At 38.6% G+C, this 24,209-nt stretch overlaps 1 protein-coding gene across 1 annotated transcript in view; it reads left to right on the top strand.

Moving 5' to 3' along the window:
- Window positions 1-23,586, top strand: part of CCDC81 (coiled-coil domain containing 81) — a 74,336-nt gene extending 50,750 nt beyond the window's left edge. Inside the window, 6 exon segments of the mRNA XM_036747036.1 lie at window positions 2,530-2,634; window positions 14,020-14,192; window positions 15,470-15,548; window positions 15,672-15,898; window positions 21,087-21,212; window positions 23,445-23,586. Of these exon segments, the coding sequence (XP_036602931.1) occupies window positions 2,530-2,634; window positions 14,020-14,192; window positions 15,470-15,548; window positions 15,672-15,898; window positions 21,087-21,212; window positions 23,445-23,586 (852 nt within the window).
- The last annotated feature ends 623 nt before the right edge of the window (window positions 23,587-24,209 follow it).

Genomic DNA, 24,209 nt, shown 5'->3' with positions numbered 1-24,209 from the left:
ATCCCAGCAGCAGTTAGGCAGCTGGGTGGCACAGTGGATAGAGCACTGGGCCTGGACTTAGGAAGACTCATCTTCCTGAGTTCAAATCTGGCCTCAGACACTTACTAGCTGTGTGATCCTGGGCAAGTCGCTTAACCCTGTTTGCCTCAGTTTCCTCATCTGCAAAATGAGCTGGAGAAGCAAATGGCAAACCACTCTAGTATCTCTGCCAAGAAAATCCCAAATGGGATAAAGAAGAGTCAAATATGACTGACACTACTCAAACAACAACAGCAGACTAGTTAATCTCTGAGGTCCCTTCTTGCTCTAAAAGAATTCCAAAGTTATGATCCAGAATAGGTTTAGATGTATAAGGTGCCCATGCCATTTCCTACCCTGAAGATGTACTTCACGTATCTTTGCCTATTTAACACTTACGCATCTTGCTAGCTCAGTTAAAGTGCCATCTTCTCCATGAGGTCTTCTCTGCCCTCATGAAATTCATCTTTGCTCCACTCACCCTGATAATACTTTCTTCATAAGCTTCTGATATACTTTTATCATGTTCCATTTTATAATCCTTTATGTACACCTACATATATAGATATATGTATTATTTCCTTCTAGATTGTAAGCTTTTTGAGGGCAGGGATTGAATTTTTCATACATTCAACATGTTCATACACTCAATTTCAAACTCCATATAGCTATTTAGACTCCACTTTTTCTCTTTTTTGGAAAATCAGGGTAACATTTACCTTTCTTTTATCCTGCAGTACATCTCCCCTCATCCATGATCTTTCAAAGATCATTGACAGAGGATCAACAATCATATCTGCAATTAAAAAGAAAAGTACTAGAGGATGTAGTTCATGGGGTCCATATGACTTAAATTCATCAAGGGCAGCCAGGTTCTCTCTTATCTTTTTATCAGTGTGGCATAGGGACTAGAGAACTGGCCATGAAACCAGAAAGACCCCATTTAAATCCTGCCCCTGACACATACTAGCTCTCTAACAATGAGCAAGTCACTTAACTTCAATGTGTTCCAGATAACTTTCTAGGTTTCAGAGAAGGTGTTGACCTGCTTTGGTAGAGGGAATTTCTTTCCCCAGGCATTCCCAAATGAATGAAATCATAGGTCTAGTCCCTATTCACCATCCCCTTAGTTAACTTAAATTATCAATTACCTATTGGCCATTTTTGTTTTCTTTCTTTCCAGTCCAAAGTCCATTCTTCATGGCAGACAAAATGGATGCAAAATATGAATTGAGTAGCTCTCCCTTCTCTCTCTTCTCAGTTATCAACATTCTATAACTGATTGGTCCCATCCCATCTTTGATTCTTCAATAGTGACATAGCTAAAAGTTCCTTTTTGTTATCTCTACATTTTTCATTAGCCTTAGATCATCTGAGTTTTATCACTATAACTTTCTGAATCTCAGTTCTTTTATCCAGTTACCTATCCCTTTCAGCTTTGTGCCATCTAAAGATCAATTCAGCTATATCTTCATCCAAGTCACTGAAAAAAAAGTGGGAACAGAATGAGTTTAAGCACACACTTATGTAGCACTCCACTAAGAGACTCCCTTCCAGATCAATAAATCATGAGGTCACCTAGCTGTACAACTGTCCACCTCCACAGAAATATTGTTAGAGAATTTTCAAAATGCCTTGCTGTCTCCCTGGTGGTCCCCTAATTTACCAGTCCAATAATAATGTCAAGACAGAAAATGAAATTATTACTCTGTTATATTTTCTCTTATTGACCTAATTAAAACTTGTCATAATTGCCTCCTTTTAAAAATTGATCACAAAATATCCCACAAAGAAGTAGTTGTAGGGTTTTGTCCAGAATAGATGTTTTCTAGGCCTTTTATAGTCCAATAAGAAGACCAATCTGCATCTTGTAGGCACTTAGTGCTTATTTGCCTCTGTGAAAAAAAGACCAAAAAACATTGCACAACATCTGCTAGTCACTAGAATTGTTCACTTGCTCTCAATACCTGTTGAAGTGGAGATCATTAGTTACTTAGGTTTTCCTTGAATACTGCTATTTCCACAGTAAATTGCCTGACTGTTATACCTGTTCATGGTGCCTGGGAGTCTATCAATGGAGACTTTCTTCATTATGTGGCTTCACTTAGCCTAAATGCCAGTCAGTAATTAGACTCTTGTAAAGCTCCTAATGCTAACTGCAGTCTGCAACTGTAAAAAATATTCCTTGTTGAAAGAATTCTAAACTCCCAATCTCTTCCTTTCTCTCCTTTTCTCTGTCTTTTCCTCTTGGTCAGCATCGGCTGGACATATCTTTTCAATACTGTTATTTTATTATTCTACTTCTTCCAATGCCAAATATAGTAGGTATTTAATAATTGCCTAATTAAATTCAGAAGAGAACATTTCTAGGCACATTCTGTTACTTATGGTGTCATTTTAATGGGCTGTTGCTGTTTCTAAAATGTAGGCTTTTGCCGAACATTGATTGCTCAGAGAGTTGCCTTTTTCCGATTCATATTTTAGCACATATTTATTTTCTTTTTTTAATAGGCTAAAAACTTGGCCATTAGAGAACAAAATCAGAAAAATGCTGCATATAATCTTGGAGTTGCTGAAGCTATCAGAAGCCACAAGATTGAGAAACCTGAGTTTTATGTAAGTATTCCTTTCCCCCACTTCCTCCTCCTTTCTTCCCTTCTTATACCTTTTCTTCTTTCTTTCTCCTTTCCCCTTACCTTTTAATTTGTTCCTTTCTTCCCTTGGTTTCAGTTTCTACCAATTTCTCACAGGAAGACCTGAGTTTAAATCACTCTTCTGACACTTCCTAGTTATGTGACCATGGGCAAGTCACTTAACCTCTCTGAGCCTCAGTTTCTTCATCTGCAAAATGAGGATAATAATTCGTATAGTATGTATCTCCCCAGGTTGTTAAGTGTATGTTAATGAGTATCAAATGATAAAATTTTATCCTTCTCCTCATCTTTCTTCTATTTCTTGCTATGGTTTTTGTTGTTATGTCTGAATGACAGAGATGCTGTGGTGCAACATTATCGCTTTTATTCTTTGTGAGGTGGAGTGTCAGCTGGTTTTCCATTCCATTTGAATTCCTACATTTGTGTAACATAATGTTTTTACAGGACTGGATATAATGACAAAAAATTGTCTTTATAAAAATTGTCTGACTTTAAGGGACTTAGTTTTTGTTGCTGTTGCTGAGTCTTTTTTTTTTCAGTTGTGTCTGACTCTTTGTGACCCGGTTTGGGGATTTCTTGGCAAAGATACTGGAATAGTTTGCCATTTCCTTCTCCAGATAAGGAAACTGAGGCAAACAGGGTTAAGTGACTTGCCCAGAGTCACACAGCTAGTAAGGGTGTGTGAGCAGATTTGAACTCTTGAAGTTTAGTCTTCCTGACTCCAGGCCCGGTGCTCTATTCACTGCACCAAGGCTATCCTCTTTACAAGGGTCATTGGAAGAGACAACAACAAAGATAACTTTGTTTCATGGATGGTGATGTTCTCCAGAAAGAGATGGATGCTCTCCAAAGGTGTTTGTTACTATCACGGAGACTATCCGGTGCATGTTCTAACTTTGAAGCAGGACTCCTTTTAGATAGCAAAGTCCTTCAACTTCTGCTGTTGTGGATGACGTTGTGCTGATTCATCAGGCCCTGGAGCATTGAAGAGTCTCCTAAATAAGATCCATAATCAACAGAAATTACCTTAACTACCCACACAGAAAAAAATTCAGTGGGATGAAGAAAGCTTGTCTTTGCAGACCTAGGGTATACAAGTGATCTATAGTATGTTATACAGAGAGTGCATGGTGCAGTGGATAGAGAGCTATTCTTGAAGTTAGGACACATAATGCCTCTGTGACCTTGACCAAGTCACTTAATCTTTTAGTGCTTCAGGCAACTCTCTAAGACTGTAAATTGAAAAGAAGGTGCCAACCTGAATTAAGAAAGAAGTTCCTCTTTGGTAGCTCTCCATACCAATGAAATCATATGACCAGATCCTATTCCTATGACATGCAGGCAGATGGACAAATTCTAGGGCTTACCCATTAATAAGTATATTTATCTTTGACAGGTGAGATCAATGGACAGTGAACTGGGCTCAAAATTGACCAGAAAGAGGGGAATGGGTTAGATGGATTCGGGGAAATTGGACAATGCTTTACTGATCTCATGCTTGTCTCTGAAACAAATGACAATATATATTTTTCTTTTTGCATTACATATTTTTCCAATTACATGTAAAAACAATTTTTGTATTAATTAAAAAATTTGAGTTCAGAATTTTCTCCTCAACCCTTCTCTGCCCCCCCCCCATTAAGGAGTCAAGCAATTTATATAGGTTGTAAGTGTACAGTCATGCAAAATTTAAAAAGTATGTTTCTGCATTCAGAATCCATCAGTTCTTTCTCTGAAGTTAGAAAGCATTTTTTTCATCCTTAGTCTTCTGGAATTGTCTTAGATCACTGTCTTGCTGAGAATAGCTAAGCCATTTACGGCTGATCATCGTACAAGATTGCTGTTACTGTGTACAATGTTCTCCGGGTTCTACTCACTTCACTTTGCATCAGTTCATTTAAGTCTTCCTAGGTTTTCCTTGTCATTTCTTATAGCACAATAGTTTCCATCATAATCATATACCACAACTTGTTCAATCATTTCTCAGCTGATGGGCATCTTCTCAATTTCCATTTTTTTTGCCACCACCAAAAAAGCTGCCATAAATATTTGTGTACATATGGGTCCTTTTCCCATTTTGTCATCTCTTTGGAATACAGACCTAGAGGTGGTATTACTGGGTCAAAAGGTATGCAGTGCCCATATTTTTATTGCCAATATTATTCTCCTGATATTATGTAGTTGCAAGTCAAAGACTAGCACAGTATCCAAAGAATTGAAGTTGAGAATCACCCAAAGGAAAATGAAGAATATAAAAAGTAGATATGAACAGTCTATAATACATTATGAAAAACTTCATAGAAAAAAGATATAAAAGATAGTGTCAGAAAAATGTATGTTTAAAAAAAGTGGTTTAATGATATAGAGTGGGGAATGACTGATGGACAGCCCACATGCTCCATTGATATTCACACAATGCAAAGAGATCTAGAGGAAGTTTCCAGCATGTTGGATTGAACCCCTGTGGTTAATTTATGGGAGGACATGGAGGAGAGTGTCATATGATGGCCAAGTATGGCTATGTTGTGTTTCTTATTACTGAAGGTAGTATCCACATGAATGAGATCACAAATTGGTAAAAGTATCTAAGAAATACAAATAGGGACATTGAGGCTCATAAAGGTTAACACTAGAAGGACCAGTTGTATAAAGTACATCAATAAACACAAGAATGTTTTTATAATTTTAAAAATAATTTTATGATATAACTTACTATAACTTTCCTCCTCAGGTTGGCAGTTAGGCTTTTATAGTCTAGCTCCAGCTTTTTTGCAGACATACCATATTACTCCCCTTCATGTATTTAATGGTTTGTATTTAAAGTGTCTTGTTGTTCTCTGCACACAGTATCCCATCTCCTGCCTCTATGACTCCGGGAAGGCTGTTCCCTATGCCTGACATGCACTCTTTCCCCTTCTCTAACTCTTGGAATTCCTAGCAACTCAAATATTTCTTTGTCTTAATTTTGTATATATTTTATATTTTCTTATGTGCCTGTTTATGTATCTATCTATCTATCTATCTATCTATCTATCTATCTATCTATTTATCTATCTATCTATATTTCCTCTAATAGAATGCAAGCACCTTGAGGTCAGGATATGTTTCTGCATTTTAAAAATATTTTATGTATTTTTGTATTTGTATCTCTAGTACCACACACATAGTAGGCCCTTAAATGAATGGAAGACCCATGGCTTCAGTACAAAATGTCTATTAGTAACTTTGCAGGATCTCAGATTATCCGATGAATGAATTAGAAGTGGAGAGGGTACACAGTAGAGAAAGATTTTTTAAATATTAAAACCATTCACAAGACATTGACATGAGTTATCCACTGGTGAAGCACATATTTTATGGAGAAACTGCATTATTATTCTAGAAAGCAGAAATCACACCATCTTGGTTACTCTATATGTTGTATGACTTTCGAGATGTCTTGCCCCCTCACTTCTATCTCTTAGTTTTCTGTTTTCCTTTAAGACTCAGCTCGAATCTCACTTCAGGAGGCTTTCCTCAGTGTCTCTAGTATTCAGAGTTCTTTTTAATCTATTTAATTGTTTACATACATGTCGTTTCCCTTCTTATAATGTGAGCTCCTTGAGGGTGTGAACTGTGTTTTTGCCTTTCTTTGTATCCCTAGTATTTAGCACAGTGCCTGGCATAAAATATGTACTTATTAAATTTGTGTTGATTTGACTTGACGTCTGCTAACTGTTTACATGTTCACATTGACTACAAATTGTTTGGTAGCACAGAATAGATTTGGATATTGAAAAGACTGATGAGGAGCAGAGCACAGAATAACTCCAGTTAGTTGTGTTTTTTGGTTACAAATACTTTGCCTTCCTTGTCTCATTCGACCCTTACAACCACCTCTGGGTCAGCAACAACATCTGATTATGGGGGAAGGTGAAGGGAATGAGCATTTAAATAGCACCTACTCTGTGACAGGCACTGTGCAAAGTGCTTTATGATTATTATCTTATTTGACCATCCCAACAACTTTGTGAGGTTGGTGCTTTTATTGGCTCCATTTTATGGTTGAGGAAACTGAGGCAAACAAAAGTTGAGTGACTTGCTCAGGGTCATGCAGCTAGTAAGCGTCTGAGGTTAGATTTAAACTCAAGTCTTCCTGCTGCCAGTTCCAGCACTATGCACTGCATTGTCACCTGGCTGCCATGTCCCAAGGAGCTTGATTAGAAGAAAGAGCCAGTTTCCTTTCCCTTGTTACTAATCATCAGCTTCTGAACTAATCCTACTTTAGTATACTTTAGTATTGCAGGTCTGGGCAAATCGATTGTGAGAGAAAAGTTGTGTAAGAATGGGTACACCAAGTAAGGCAGGTTCTTAGTGTCTGGTTGGTGGTTTAGCTCCTTGGCTTCCTGATGTCATGAGTTACATGTGTCTTGATCTTTATCAGAGCCACCATTGCATCTTCTGTTTGTCTCGAGAACAGGATTCTCATGTGGGGTTCAGCTAGCACAGATATGTTGTGTCAGGGGCTAGAGAAAACTCTCCCGGTCCTAGGCTAGTTGAAACATCAATAGATCAGTTTTCTAGAATGAAAGTTGGCTCCCAAGATTGTGTATTTCCAGACTCACATCTGACATATGACTTTGCTATTTATCAGTAGCAGGATTAGGAGTAGATTGGAGAAGAAAGGGGCAGTAGACAGCAGCTCTAACACAAAACCACTTAATTTAACTCCTCACTTTCATGGATGATGACAAGGAGATTTCAGTTTAAAAAAATTATTTATGTGGAAAGACCATTCCAGAGGAAGAACTTAATTATCATAGATTCCTTTGCAAAATGATAAATTCTATAAAAATTGCTGCTCCATGCTAATTATTTTTCACACACGTGCCATTTCTGACAATGGGTCTGCATTTACCTCAGTTGATTAAGGAATTTGTGGATGGGATTTTTTTTCTTTATACAAGCTGACTGTGTTGTAACTCCTCACCTTCAAGGAAATGGTTAGGTTGAAAATGTGATGCATATAAAAAACTGTGTCTTGAAGTGAATTGTTAGAGCACACCAGGCAGCAAGTCTTGTCATGTTTTTAATTACTTACCATGCCCAACAGCAAGAATTAGTTCTGCTAAATTACTAAAGAATGATTTCTCTAGCCTTTACCCCAGTGCTTGGCATATAGTAATCACTTATTAAATGCTATTTCGTTCATTCATTGAAGACGTGCCTTGACCATCTCCACAACATACTGAGCCAAGGATTTAGGACTGTCTCTATTTCACAAGGTAGAAGGAACCAAAAGGATGATTCAGTCCAACCCTTTAGTTTTACAGATGAAGAAACTAAGGCCCAGACTTTTTAGATCACTTGCTGAATGGGTAATTGTTTAAATGGGTAATAAAGAGTAGAGGTAGGATTTGAACTTAGGACCCCTGACTCCATATTTAGGGCTCTTGCTATTCCTATACTGTGACTGTCTCAGCTAAGGATTCATAAGGAAAAAAGAGAATATATTCTAGATATTCCAGTTTTACCCATTCACTGTTAATATTTTCATCATGGTCTGGCAGAAACTATGGTGCTTGATTGAGGTGCTTAATCCATCATTAACTGGGATCCCAGACTGTTCTATATCTGGAACTGGATGTGGAGAGGTATACAGTTGAGGTATTACAACCATTTGCAAACCATCAATATGAGTTATCCATCAGTAAATGGTATCTTTTAAGGGGACACCAGGAGAATCACCAGGCCTTAACCATCTGTCCTTCCACTGTGCCCTTTGGTCCACCAGACTTCATCATCATCTGTCTCACTGCTGCAATCCCCAGATCCTTCTCTGCCACCATAGTCTAAGGACTATTGGACCTTTCCATTGATTTCCAGTTGAACTTTGTCTCCCATGTGTGTTATCGCCCCAATTAGAATGTAAGCCCTTTTCCATTTGTATCCTCTGTGCTTGGTACATAGTGCATTTTTTAAAAAAATTAAATTATATTTTGTTTTTAATTCCAAATTCCCTCTCACTTTATTCCTCCTCCCTTGCCTGCAACTGAGAAACCAAGAAAAACACAACCTCTATTACAAATGTGTATGTTAGAGAAGAACAAACTCCAGCATTAGTCATGAAAAGAAAAAATCTGTCTCAGGCTGCCCTCTGAGATCATCATCCCTTTATCAGGAGGTGGGCAGCATGTTCTATCATGAGATCTCTGGAATTGTGACTGGTCATCGTGTTGATTAGAGTTCCCGAGGCTTTCAAAGTTGTTTGCCTTTACAGCATTGTTGGTAATGTATAAATTGTTCTGGTTTGGCTCACTTCACTCTAAGTTCATACATGTCTTCCCATATTTCTCTGAAACCATTCCTTTCATCATTGCCTGCAGAGTAATAACTGAGTCATATACCAAAACTTGTTCAGCCATTCTCCAATTGATGGTTACTTCCTGCGCTGTTTCTAATTCTTTGCCACCAAAAAAAATAGTTGCTGTGAGTATTTTTGTACATGTGGACTCCTTTTCTCTTTCTTTGCTCTTTTTGGGCTATAGACCTAGTAGTGGTATCACTGGGTCTGAAAGAGTATTCTGCTTAATAGCTTTTGGGGCATAATTCCTACTTGTTTTCTGGAATGACTGGATTAGTTATTCCAATAGTGCATTAATGTACTTGTTGCACATAGTCTCTCCAGTATTTGACATTTTCTTTTTTTGTTAACTTTGCCAATCTGATGGTTGTGAGGAACAGTTGTTTTAATTTGTGTTTCTCCAATTATTATTGATTTAGAGCATTTTTCCTATGGCTATTGATAGCTTGGGCTTCTTTTGAAAATGATATATTCTTATATGTTGAACATTTATCAATTAGGAAATAGCTTGTATTCTTGGAAATTTTAATCAGTTCCTAACATATCTTAGAAATGAGACCTTTACAAAGAAACGTGTTGCATAGATTTTTTTTTCATTTACCAACTTCTCTTCTAATTTTAGCTGCATTGGTTTTATTTGTGCAAAATTTTTTTAATTTTATGTAATCAGAATTTTCCATTTTAACATCTGTGATCCTTTCTTTTTCTTGTTTGGTCATGAACCTCTTCCCCTATTTAGAGATTTGTCATCTAACTTCCTCTTATTTGTATGTGATACCATTTCTTATGTCTAAATCTTATACCCGTTTAGAGGTTATCTTGGTATATAGTGTTAAATGTTGGTCTATAGCTAGTTCCTGCCAACCTGCTTTCCATTTTTCCCAACAACTTTTGCTGAATAGTGAGTTCTTAACCAGATAGCTGGGATCTTTAAGTTTATTAAACACTAGGCTACTGTGCTTGTTTGCTTCTGTATGTTGCATAACTAAGTTGTTTCACTAATCAACCTTTCTATTTCTTACCCAGTACAAAATTGTTTTGATAAGTTACTGCTTTGTAATATAGTTTGAGATCTTGTACTGCTAGACTCCCTCCTTTCAACTTGTTTTTCATTAATCCCTTTGATATTCTTGAATTTTTCTTCCTTCAGATGATTTCTCTCTCCACCCCCCCCCATTCTAGAAAGTACCTTTTTGGTAATTGATGGCATGACATTTAATAAGTAAATTAATTTAGATAGTATTGTCATTTTTATTATATTTTCTTGGTCTTACCATGAGCAATTAATATTTCTCCAGTTATTTAGAAATGTCATTATTCATGGTCAAAGAGTGTTTTGTCATTGTGTTCATACAGTTCCTCTGTGTGCCTTGACAGGTAGATTCCCTAGTACTCTACTTTCTAGAGTAATTTTAAATGGAATTTCTCTACTTCTTTCTGTTGGATTTTATTGGCAATATACAGAAATGCCAATAATTTGTGTAAGTTTATTTCGTATACCGGAACTTTGATGTTGTTAATTGTTTCAATTAGTTGAATCTATAGGGTTCTAATCATATCATCTACAAGAAGTGATAATTTTATTTCTTCTTTGCCTAAATTTATTTCTTCAATTTCTTTTTCTTGTCTCATATTGCTAGCATTTCTAGCACTGAATTGAATATTAATGATAATAATGGCATCCTTGCCTTACCCTTGCTTTTATTGGAAAGGCCTCTAGTTTATTCTCATTATAGATAATACTGGCTCTTATTTTAGAAAGATAACTGCTTATTGTGTTAAGGAAAGATTCACTTTCCTCTATGTTTTCCAATTTTTTAAAATAGGAATGGGTGTTGCATCTTGTCAAAAGCTTTATTTTTCATCTATGGATATGATCATATGATTTTTGTTGTTTTCATTTTTAGCATGGTCTGTAATGTTTATAGTTTTTCTAATATTGAATTAGTCCTGTATTCCTAGTATAAATCTAGCCTTGGGTATAGTGCATAATCTTTGTTATATGTTGATGTAGTTAATATTAAAACATTTTTTGCATCAATATTCATCAGGGATCTTGGTCTATAGCGTTCTTTCTCTGTTTTGAATCTCTCTGGTTTAAGATTATATTTGTATTATTGATGCAATTTTGGTCCCCTTTTACCCACTTTAAAAACAACTTATGTAGTATTGAAATTAATAATTCTCTAAGTATTTGATAGGATTCTCTTTGTAAATCCATATAGTCCTGGTTCTTTTTCCCCTTTGGGAGTTCACTTATTTATTTTTTTCTAAGATTGGGTTATTTAAATCCTTTATTTCTTCTACTATTAACCTGAGCATTTTTGTTAAATATTCATTCATTTCATTTAGACTGTCAGTTTTTTGGCATACAGTTAGGTGAAATAGCTCATTTCTTTTATTTCTTTCTTCACTGTAAATTCTCCTTTTAAATTTTTGATACTGGTAATTTGGCTTTCTTTTAAAAATCAAATTACCTAATGGCTTATCTATTTTAGTGTGTATATGTTGTTTTTTTAAAGAGCTCCTAGTTCTATTTATTAATATACTTTTTTTTGCTTTCAGTTATGTGAATTTCTTTTTTGATTTTCAGGACTTCTATTTTGGATTTTAATTGGAGGTTTTTATTTGTTAGTTTTCTATTTTTTTATTTGTATGCCCATGTCAATGATCTATTCTTTCTCTTTTTTATTGATGAAAGTGTTTAGGGATATAAATTTTCCCCTGAGAACTGATTTGGCTTCATCTTCAAAATTTTGGTATGTTGTCTTATTGTTATAATTATCTTCATAGAATTAGCAGTTGTTTCTATGATTTCTTCTTTAACCCATATGTTCTTTAGAATTGTTATTCAGTCTCCAATTAATTTTTTATAGTTTCTTTAGTGGCTCTCTACTAAACATAATTTTAGTGCATTGCTCATAGCAGATATGTATTGAATATTTCTGCTTTTCTGTATTTACTTGTGAGGTTTTTATGCCCTAATACATAGTAAATTTTTGTGAGGGTGACATGCACCACTAAGAGAAATATGTATATTCCTTCCTTTTACCATTCTATAATCTCCAGAGGTCTATGATAATCTAAATTTTCTAAAATTCTATTCATGTCATTTTTGTTCATTTATCTATTTTTTGGTAGATTTGCCTAGGTATGAGAGGGATTAATTGAGATACTTTACTATTATAGGTATGCTGTCAATTTAACTCATTTAGCTTTTCCTTTAATAATTTATATGCAATGTCATTTGGTGTATATACATTTATTGTCAATATCAGCTTTTTCTCTATGGTACCTTTGAGCAAACTATAGTTTCCCTGTTTATTTTTTTTAATTAGGCCTGTTTTTGCTGTTGCTTTGTTTGAGATTATGATTATTGCTCTTCCTTTTTTTTTAAAAAAACTTCAGTTGAAGATAGATTCTATTCTAGCCCCTTATTTTACCTCTTTGTGCATCTTTATGTTTTAAGTTTGTTTCTTGTAAATAACATATTGTTGAATTCTGTTTTCTAATTCATTTTATCTTCTTCCATTTTATAGTTGAGTTCATCCCATACATATTCGAAGTTATAATTGTTAATTGTGTATTTATCTCAATCCTACTCTTACAATTTTTTCTCTCTTTATTTCCTGCCCCCTTTAAAGAGTTTTTTTCTTAAAATTAATCCCTCCTTTAATCTGCCCTCCTAATTCTCCCCATTTCCCTTTTCCCATTTATCTCCTTTTCCTCAATTAAATAAGATATATTTCTGTATCCATCTCTCTCTCTCTTTCTCTGTCTCTCATTATGCATTTATTCTTTCCTCTTTTCACCAGTTCAGAGGAGAGTGTGGTTCAAGTGTACACTTCCCCCTTCCTTCTTGTTTCCATAGTCTTCTAATTATGCACCCCAATTATGTGAGAGAATTTTCCCCATGTATCCTTTTCCTCACCATATTATGTTCTTTCCCTCCTTCATTTCTATTCTTTTTTTTAAGTCCTCAGAACATAACAATCACTCCCAGGCCCTCTATCTAATTAGACTTCCATCTGTGACCCCTGATGATGATAGAATTCTGAGGGGATACATGTATTATGTCCCCTTATTAGAAGGTAAACAGCTTATATTTGCCTAGTCATTTATAACAGCTCACTCACATTTGCCTTTTTATGCTTCTTCTTGTTTCTTGTTTTTGTACTTCAAAGTTCCTGTGTAATTCTGGTATTTTGTCAGGAATCCTTGGAAATCCTGTATTTGATTTCAGTTTAGTTGTGTCCAACTCTTCGTGAACCCATTTGGGATTTTGTTGGCAGAGACACTGGAGTGGTTTGCCATTTCCTTCTCCGGCTCATTTTACAGATGAGAAAACTGAGGCAAATGGGTTAAATGACTTGTCTGAGGTCATAACCAGTAAGTATCTGAGGTGGGATTTGAACTCATGAAGATGAGGTGTCTGAGGTGAGATTTGAACTCAACTTTGTGTGCTCTATCCACTGTACCACCTAGCTGTCTTTTCTAATAATTAATGTTGTTCAAGGAGGGAATGGACTACCCCAAGAGACAGAGGATTTCTCCTCACTGGAGATCTTCAATCAAAAGCTGGATAACTACTTGGTGTGTGTGATGTAGAAGGGATCCTTTTTCAGGTGTAGGATGGACCAGATGGTCCCTGAGGATCCCCTCCAACTCTGAAACTGGTTGATTCTATAATTCTTTGATTCTGACATTGGATCCCTAATATCTTTTACAGCTCTCAATCTTATGTTTCCATGATTCATCCCTTGTTGATGTCTTTTTTTCTGAACTACTTTCTACTTATAAGTTAGTACTTGTTTTCTGATTGTTTCTCCCTACAACAGGAGTATGAGCACATAGAGATTGGGGGACCACTTCTTTTGTCATTCCACAGCAGCCAGTAGTTGAGTTGAACGCTCAATGGGTGCTCGATTGATTGAAGACGTCTGAATCTTCATCTCTACCTCTTTGTGCTCTTAGCATAAATGAACCACTTCTCCTTCATTCCAGAAATCCTATATTTTTGACAAACGACCCCTTAGTCCTGAGCTTAATTCTGCTAAGCAAGAGGAGTATTCCCAAGGTCTTCTGAAACAAATGGAAAGCAAACGAGAAAAGGAATTGAAGCAGAAACAGAATACTGAACTAATGGACCGCCTAGAACAAGTACAGCTCACGGAAGAGTAAGCCCAGTTTACCTTTCTCTGAACATTAGAAAGTGAGTTTTAGTATTAATGCTTCCTAGTGGGACTTGGCCCTGTGCTAATATTCTCATTATCACTAAGGTGTAATAACTGGTCCCAACAGAAACTGTTTCACAAAACAAAATCTGAATGTAGAAATTATTTTTATTATTCTTATTCTTTTCATTAGATGCATGATCATTTAGTCTTTCTGTAACATCTGTCATCTTTAAGTGCTTTGGGATCACTAGATGCAGGCAAGGTCATAGAGTCATGCAGTGAGTTGGCATTTTTCCCATTTAGGCACAAATGGTTAGATGAGATGTAAACAGAGTAGATGTGGTGCCATACTTTACAACAGTGCTGTCAAAAATCAAATAGAAACGACCCCTTCAGGGTATATATATTGACTTAGAAAATCACAATTTAAAATTATATATGTCATTTTATTTTTATTTTGTTAAGCATTTCAATTCTATTTTAATCTGGCTCCTACACAGAAATTTTGGTAAGTGAGTTCGACATTTCTGCTACATCATCAAAAAGCATGTCTGTACCTTACAAACTATCTTTCCCGTAGTAAGGCATGGATACAACCAGAGTTAAGTGCTCAGGAGACATCTATTGAATTAAAACAAGTATATTCTAGGAAATAAACACATAAAATATATGCTACTATAAAGCTTATAAGTGTACCTCACTTTACATAAAGGCTGCATCTTTTAAGAGTGAAATTCTCTACTTAAAGGAATCTTGGCAATTGCTTTTGTTTAGTGAACAATCAATCACACCTTAATTTATCTGTTTGTCAGTATAGATGTTTATGTCAAATTTTGTATAAAGTGGGACACACACACTGATTCTAAACATTCATAGTATTATATTTTTTAGTTTCATATTGCCTTTTTGTAGCATTTTTGTCTGTTTAAAAATATTGGTTCTCAGTAATAGCATCCAATTTTTTTCTTTGCTTTGTGCAGTGCCCAACACTGGTCTCAATTCCTTTTTTTAAAATTTAATTTTTATTTTTAATTTTAAATTCTCTCATTTCTTCCATCCCCTTCCCCTCTCATTGAAAAGTCAAGAAATACCATAACTGGGTGTCATTCCTAAAGGTGATGAATTAATTTTTCTTTATATTCTCAGCATACAGTTCCTTGCACATCCTCGGTGCTTAATAAATGTTTATCGATTGACTGCTCAATGATGATGAACTATATTTCTTGTAAATATGGATAAACCTTTGCCCTTTTTCTACCTCTCCTCCTTGTCCTTAGTCTGGCTGCCCAAAGATCAAAGTACTTAAAAGATAGGATGGAAGAAGCCCAATATTACAAGAGGGCCTTGGATGTCCAGGTAGGAACCTAACCCTTAAAGCATTACATTGTGTGCTCTGCACAAGCTTGTCTTCTAGTCCAATCTGAGTATTGGATCCCTGGGAAAACTCTCCCTTTCTCTGCATCTGTATCGTTGATTTAGATAAAGAACAGGCCACCTCCGCTGCCCGTGTTTGAGCCGGATTCATCAGAACCCATCTTCGGGAGGATGGACATGACTAATGAACGTTTGGCGGAAAGGAAGCAGCGGGAGCAAAAGTACATGAAGCACCAGCTACAGACTGTCGCCGACCACAAGAGGACAGCTATCTTGCGCCAGCTGGTGGATCAGAGGCGGGATATAGAAATGTTGCAGAAGACCCAGAGAGAGTAAGGACTCTGGGAATTGAGCTGAACAAATTCCCATAAACATTTGCATACACACACATATCCAGTGCATGCACACATAATACATATGGAAATAACTGGCCCATACACACAATGCCTACATGCACATGAAAGCAGCTCCTTATGCACATAATAGAATATATGGTGTAGATATGCATTTATCCATCCCTTCATACAACCCACACACATACACATGGATATACAGAACATAACTGTGTGCATCCAAATACATGCATATTCACAAAAACATTCAAACTCTACACAAAAATAAATGGGTCGTGGCTAACTTGGCCAGACAGAGGATGAGGAAGTGGGAGCTCTGGATTCTGCCTCAGGGTCAGACATGGTCCTGCACTATAGCAGCAGCCATTCTGGCGCTGACCATATGGTCTCTCCACCCTCTCTGTGGCTACTTACCCTGTTGCTTATTTCATGGATCTGTTGTTAGATAACCCAGTGAGAATGAAAAACACCTTTAAGTCACCACCATCCAACTCTCCTCACCCACACTGACCAAGAGCAGACATTGTGACTAAAGGCAGAGTTATATTCATGGTGCATCCTTTTAACTTCAACCCACCAACAGTGCTAAAGCATTCTATGGTTCACCTGTAGATATGAGGATGTAAGAAATGTCCCACTTGATCAGTCAGTCGTGATCCCTACTCCCCCTGCCTCCCATACCACCACAGCTCCACATGCTTCCTCTGATAGTCATCACTGAGGGAGAGTGGAAGTAACCACTATTATGCTAGCCTCAGATGGCTCAGGGACATTCTTGGTTCCCCGTATTGTCCTGTCTGACGCTGCCACAGAAAATCTCTCACTGCCTGTACTACCCTCAAGAAAAATGTTTATAATCTAACTGTGAATTGCTATCTAAAAGTAGAATGTGCTTTTTTTGTGAAGTAGTGAGCTCTCTGTCATTGGAAGGTGTCAAGCAGAGGCTAGGGCAGGGGTGAGGGACCTGAATTCAGTCAAAGGGCCACACTTGAGGATCTAGAGAACCACATGTGGCCTCGAGGCTGCAGGTTCCCCACCTAGACTAGGAGGCTGCTGGTTGGGGATATTGTAGAAGGAACTTTCAGTCTTTAAGTATAAGTTGCATTAGAAAGCCTCTAAGGTCCCTTTCCACACTTGCAATTCTGAAAGCAAACACAAAGAGTGTTTACTGAGTGCTAAAGATTGGGTTTTTTTTTTTTCAGGAGAATAAAAACATAAAGAATAAAAGGCTTTGGCCAACCCAGCATTGGTTCCCTGAAGTGCTTGTATTGGCTTAATCCTCTTGGGGGATTTCCCTCCTGCTGGGCTGCCCCCAACAAGAGCCTCTTAGGATTGTTGTATTATTATAATATTTTAATCCACAGTCCCTCAACATTTGTCTTTCATATGGTTCTTGGATTTCAGTAATAACTATCCTGGGTCTCTCGGCTTTTGTACTATGGAATCTGCCCGTGACATGGCAATAGGGGCAGTTGGATTTTAGAAATTCATTGTTATATGACCTTGAGACTACTGTAATGTTGGTGGTAGAAGAGTCTCCTAGAGTTGGCAAGACAGAAGTGATTTTTCATGGATGAGCAGAGTTGGCTTAGAGGTTGGTTGGGGCAGAGCAGCATGAATCTGGGGCTAAGTTGCCAAGATCCAGTAGGAGAGGAGGAACTCATGACACCAGAGAGTTTTTGGGAAGTGTGGAGTTGAACTCATTACCTATTGGATTAAAAGATTATACAAGATTGGGAAGGGAAGAAAGGAACCTGAAGCCAGAGTAGATTTAGTGACCTGAGAAAGTATTAGAGGGATAGAGGGAATGAAGGTCATGATTAAGATGTAAAATAGGGTTAAGAGGCGGGTGAAGACATAGGGAAAGATGAAATGACAGGAGGGAAAATGATAAAGGGATTTGGGAGTTTTTGATGGTGAAATGGAACCCTTGTGGGTGATGGAGAGATGAAGGGTGTGACCGTCTCTGTAGGTGGCTGAGATGTAGCAGAAGAAAGTGGTGGTGGGCTGAGAGGTTGCTGAGGGTCCAGGAGTTCAGGGTGTTTCAGGAAACATCAACATGCTGATGGCATTAAAGGCATTATTCTCTTACATAAATATCACTGAGAAATGCTTCTCCAGCCTCTACTTGAAGATTTTCTCTGATGAAAAATTCATCACCCTCTGAGGTCATCTATCACGCTTTTGGACAGCTCTCATCATTAGGAAGTTTTTCCTTATATTAAACCCCTGTTTGCATCTTCACCTCTCACTGCTCCCAGTTGTGCCCTCTGGGTCCCAGAAAGAAACAATCTAATCCTTCTTCCATAGATCTTCAACATTGCCTTTCCTGTCCATTTTTTTTTCAGTGAGGCCACCACTGGCTTTGGCACCCCATAATAAGAGCTCACACATCACTTTTTGTACAACAGCCCAGTGAGGTTGGTGGTGTACAAATATTATCTCCCTCTCTCTTCATAGCTGAAGGAAGTGAGGCTCAGAGAGGTGACAATTATATCTTCTCACTGAATACAGTGCTTCGCCCAGTATACCAAGCTGCCTAGTACAAAGGGGCCTACTTTAATATTACAAAGGAATTCTGGATGGCCTCGGACATGGTACTGTTCTTGCCATTAGTTACGGGTGTGTGGTATACTAACAAAACAAAACAACACTGCTTCTGGAATCCAGAGAATCTGGGTTCAAATCTTCCCTCTAACACTTACCCACATGTTTGATCTTGGGGAAGTCAGCCTCCCTGGGCCTCTGTTTCCTCAACTGTAAAATGAAGGGAGTTGGATTAGATGGTATCTGAGGTTGTTTCTCCATCCATGATCCTGTGCTACCTTGAGCTTGTGGCTCAGTCTCTCTGGGCTTCTGTTTCCTCCTCTGCCCAAGGGGTTGGATAAGATGGTCTATCTAATAAAGGCCCCATTAGCTCTTGCATCCTGTGATTTTAGGGAGGAAAGAGTAATGATATTCAGAATGCAGATGAATATCTATTGAATGAATATTGAATGCAGATGAATAACTATTGCAAACATTTTTATTAGAGAATACTGCCCCCTAGTGGCCATTGCTAGTCTAAAGCAAAATGAAGCACAGTCTGAGTCTATCGTCAGCTCTGTGTGTAGTTGGGAGTTCACTTTGGAAACTCCAGATCAAAATAAGAACAAAATAAACAGACATGGAAACTAAAATTTATTTTATATTTTTATGAGGACTGGAAGAAGTGAAAATAAAACAACTAAGCGGAGATTGCAGCTTGACATATTAGAGAGAGCCCTGGTCTAAGAGGAGATATGAAGTCTAGTCCTAGGTGGACTCGCTTAATTTACTAGGTTACTTTGGGCAATTAGTTCACTTTGCCTGTCTGGGTCTTGGTGTTGTTATCTCTTAAATGAGACTAGAACATTCTATGTTCTATGGACTGCATGTTTGACCCGTTAAGTATCCCTGGTCACTCTGATTGCATATTTGAAGACCATTGGCATAGAAATACTACCTTTTCCCCTCAACCTGGGCCACAGAATATGTGAGTGGAGACATGGTGTGATAAAAGAGCATTAAACATGGAGGCAAGAAGCCTTTTCTCAAGCCACTTCCCCCGCCCCTTGCACCACTTTCCTCGTTTAGAAAGTGGGGATCATAATCTCACCCTCCCTGCTTCAGAGGGTGGTTTGAGAGTCAGCACTCTGTGAGCTAAAATGGAGACTGCTGGAGAAATGGGAGCTATAATTATTAGAGGCTGAGAAAACACAACATCATTGTATCTGGAGGTCAAACAAATAACACTCTATTCATTTCTCTGCCAATATGACACCACTGCATACATTACTGGGTACATAGCCTCACAGGCAATGGAAGGTTTGTTTTGCTTAACAAAGAAGTTGCCTGTTTCACTTCCTGATGCCTGTTTGCTTCTCTCTCCCCTGCCTCCCCCCCCCAGTTTATTTCTGTGCCAAATATTGTGCCCTTCCCCCCCATGACTTCAGCAGGGTGAGATTAAAATATGGACCACTGGAATGGCCATGATGATGGAAGGGAAAGTTTGTGACTATTGGTCCCCTAGGGGGTGAATTTCCATTAAATTCAGTATATATTGGAGTCATAGGAAAGAATGGGTCTGAAAACCAAATTGTATAAACTCTAGAAAGCAGCATAAGATGATGGAAAGATCACTGATTAGCCTGGGAGTCAGAAGATCTGGGTGCTAGTACTGGCTCTGCAGTTCACCTCTGGGTTTGTCCCTTTCCCTTGCTGGCCCTTACTCTGCTCAGTCGGTCAACTGAGTAGGGTAGCTTATATGCTCGAAGGTCTTTTCCAGTTCTAATCTCCTGTGATGTCAATGAAATGGTAAATCTTTATGATGTAGAATATAGACAGTCTGAGTTTCATACTAATAGCTAGCATTTATATAGTACATTAATGTTTTCAAAGCAATTTTGTTACAATTTTTGACATCCTTTTATAGAAGAGAAAATTAAAGGAGACAGACATTAAGTGAATTGCCTAGGGTTACATAGCTAGGAAGTGTCTGATAGTGCATTTGAACTCAAGTCTTCCAGATTCCTAGTCTTGCACTCTATCTACTGCACTACTCAGCTTCCCCATGGTGATTTCCAGAAAGGACAGAGCCAGAAAGACCTAGGTTCAAGACCCACCTCAGACCCAGGCTCTCTGGATGACTATCAGCAAGTTACTTAACCATTCAGGCCTGTAGGTAGCTCTCCAAGTTGCTGAGAAGGTACTGACCCACATCAGCAGGAGGTTCACTGCCAGGAGCTCTGAAATCACAGGCCTATTCCTTAGCCCCTAGTGATCTTAATAATATTAATATTCAATATTTATATGGACTGTACATATCTCTGGGAAGCAGACATATTGTTCCAATTTTACAGATGGGGAAGTTGAGACAGACAGCGGTCTGTCACATGACTTGTCAGCTCGAATAGCATCTGAGATGTATGAGTTGTATGGTGTTAGGACGTGACAGTAGAGATCATGTGGTTCTCCCTGGCCCAAAATCAGAGCCTTTTGTTTCTCAGAGATGACTGGACTCAATCAAAGCATTCCATTTGCAACACGATTTCACATTAAAGGGAGGGCAGGAGAACCTGGCCAGGCCTTTGTCTGCTGGTGTTTGTAGCAGCGTCTGTCTAAAGCTGATGGATCTTGTTCTTTCTAGGCACTTGGCAGAAAGAATGGCGGAGCTTGAGAGGACAATGAAGATGAACCAAGGTCTGCAGGACAACTGGGAGAAAAGTGCTGAGCTGAAGAGGCATCGGGATATGGAGGAGAAAATCTTTAAACGGTCAGGCTCAGCGAGGGCCCAGACTTTAACTGCCGAAAACAACCAACCAGCTTCCACCTTGTCCCATTTCCCTGACTTTTCCATCTCTGCCTCTCCTCACAGCGGCCTTATTCTCCTTTGACTTTCTTTCTGCGTGGCAGTGTTCTTGGCCAGACAAAGAATGGGGACACCCTCAAAGGGTTCCCCTCACTGCTGATAGACAGTAGGGGAGGGAGGAGTAGAAATTTCATTTCTGGAAATGGCATTGACTGGCAGAGTGGTAATCCAAGTGCCTGGTCAGAGCATTGGTGGATAGGGATGAAGAACAGAAAGTGTAGACATTTATTCATTCAGTCGGCCCTGTGTTAAGCACCTATTATAGTTAGCAGAATAGTACTAGGCATGAAGGGAGAGGAAAAAGGTAAATAAGACATATTTCCCTCCTCCTGGAGTATACATCATATCAGGGCATATATGATGTTTCCTACATTATAACAGGTCACATATGATGCTCACTGTGTCCAAATATGCCATGCCATACTTGTGGTTAACACCTTGGTCTTGTCACTGCCTCTGCTCAAAAGTCTCTAATAGATCTTTGTTGCCTAAACAATGAATACAAATCTACATATTGGCATTCAATGCCCTCCAAATCTGGTTTTAAACCTACTCTTCCAGTCTTATTTCATCTTTCTCTCAATTCTGCAGTCTACGTCCCAAAGGAAGGGGAACCATGTTGTTCCCCAATCTTACCCTGCCCTCTCCTACTCTGTGCATTCATGCATGTTAGGTCCTCCCACATACCTTGAATGCCCTTTCGTCCTCATCTCTTGCCATTGGAATTATTGAAATCCCTCTCTTTCTTCAAGCTCCAAATCGAGTGCTACCTCCAACATGCATCTTGCCTTGTCTCCCCTGGCTGAAAGTGATCTCTCCAACTTCGAATTTCCCTACAGCTCTCAGTCTGGATGAAGGGTGGAGAACCACGGCCTGGAAGCCACACGTGGCCCTCTAGGTCCTCAAGTGTGGCCCTTTGACCGGTGTGACCCTCCAGGCCGCAGGTTCCCCAACCCTGGTCTGGATCTTTCCTTGGCCCTGTATCCCACACTTCCTTGTATTTTTTATGGTTATTGATAAATGCATATTTCCAGAACAGACAGTAAGCACTGATCATACTTCTATGTATATGTCACACACACTGTGTTATGTACACACGCACACAAACATGTACAGCTTATATGTAGAAGTGTATATGTATCTATATAATAGTATATAGGTATTACACATACTATATGTGGCAATAATCTTCTGTGACTTCAGTGAAACGGTTGGTCTTGATGATGTGGAGCGTACAGAGGCTGTGTCATAATAATAACTAGCAGTTACACGGCATGGTAAAGCTTGCAAAGGGCTTTATACACATTAACTCATTTTATCCCAACACCGATCATGGGAGGTAGGTGCTATCGTTGCTGTTCCCCTGTTTATAGATGAGGAAACCGAAGGAGACACTAGCTAAGTGACTTGCCTAGTGCTACACAGCTAGGAAGTGTCTGATGGTGCAGCTGAACTCAAGACTTCCCGACTCTGGGTCCAGTGCTCTAACCACTGCACCATCTAGCTGCCTCATAGTGGATAGAGAGTTGACCTTGGAGTCATGTGTGTGTATGTGTACACAAATGCACACACACACTTATATGCAGAGAGAGGGGGGAGGGAGGGAGGGAGGGAGAGAAAGAGAGAGAGAGAGAGAGAGAGAGATACACACAGAGTTTTCTTTCTTTTTGCCTCTTCCTCCAATGCTTAGTACTGTGCTATACATAATAGGCGCTTAATGCATGGCTGAATAAATGAATAAATTGCTCAACTTTCCATTCTTTGTCCTTATCTACCAGGCCTCTGACCAGACTTTTGGATGGCCACTCTGTTGGTTATCACCATTTCCAAACATATGAAATGTCTATGTCTGTCTATGTTTACTGTCCCTATTATTTCACTGACATAGGGAACTCATGGTGAGGAATCTCCCTTTACCAATGACTCTGTGATATATCATCTTAGAGAGTTGCCCAAGGTCACATATCCATCATGTGTGCATCACACACACATGTGTAACCCAGGGCCATGGGACTTGAATCCTCAGTCTTCCTGACACAAAGGCATCTATCTACCACGATGCCTCTCAGTTCTTTGTATGCAATAATAGATGTTTGCTAAATTGAAGTGACGGATTTTTATTCTTTATATTCTTAGGGCTTCTGACAAGTTGTTCATCCTGGATCAATGTGAGAAGTATCGACGTTGTTGCCAGTGTAAGAAGCGTCTGAACAACTGTGGGGAAAGTAACCTGTGGCCGATGACCAGACACTTACATGGCTCCAGACTGCTGGTTTAAAAAGAATGTTTGGGCCTGGGCTGCCTGGGGAAAAGTTTTACTCTTTTGGATGTGGTGATGTGACTGTGGACTGCTTATCACACCTCAATGAAAACAATATTATGAGGTTTTTTTGTGCCTTCAGTTTTAGAAGTCTTTTTCTCTATGTTCTCTAGTAGAGTTCACATAAAAAAAATCAAATGGGAAAAATAGGTTCCCCCCTTCCTGGTCACCCCAGTTGATTTTCTATACTTCTGTCTGCTTGGAGTTAAGGAAGATGTATGGTGGTAAGGGCTAGACTACCACTGGCTTAGGGCCCTGGGGATGGGACCAATGGTTATTCCTGTCCCTTTGTTTGGTGGGATTCATGAGATATGACACTGGACTGGGATGCTACTGTGCTATCCCTGCCCCTTTGTGACCTTGGGCAAGTCACTTTATTCCTTTGTGCTACAATAAGCACTGTTATTATAAATATTTTTCAAAGTGCCTACCTGTGCGTGTCATTTGAAAAGGGCAACTGTCCACCCCTTAGCTTAAGTCTATCTTCTCCAGACTGGAGAGCATGGGGTTGGTGTTGTAACCACAGGTGGGGCCCAAGACTGAGGGAGTTAATGGGACCTCAGTCAAAGACTCAGGGGCCT

The sequence above is a fragment of the Trichosurus vulpecula genome, chromosome 2 (genome assembly GCF_011100635.1).
Source record: "Trichosurus vulpecula isolate mTriVul1 chromosome 2, mTriVul1.pri, whole genome shotgun sequence".
Classification (NCBI taxonomy): domain Eukaryota; kingdom Metazoa; phylum Chordata; class Mammalia; order Diprotodontia; family Phalangeridae; genus Trichosurus; species Trichosurus vulpecula.
Note: the sequence above shows the minus strand (reverse complement) of the source record. Positions and strands in the feature narration are given on the sequence as shown.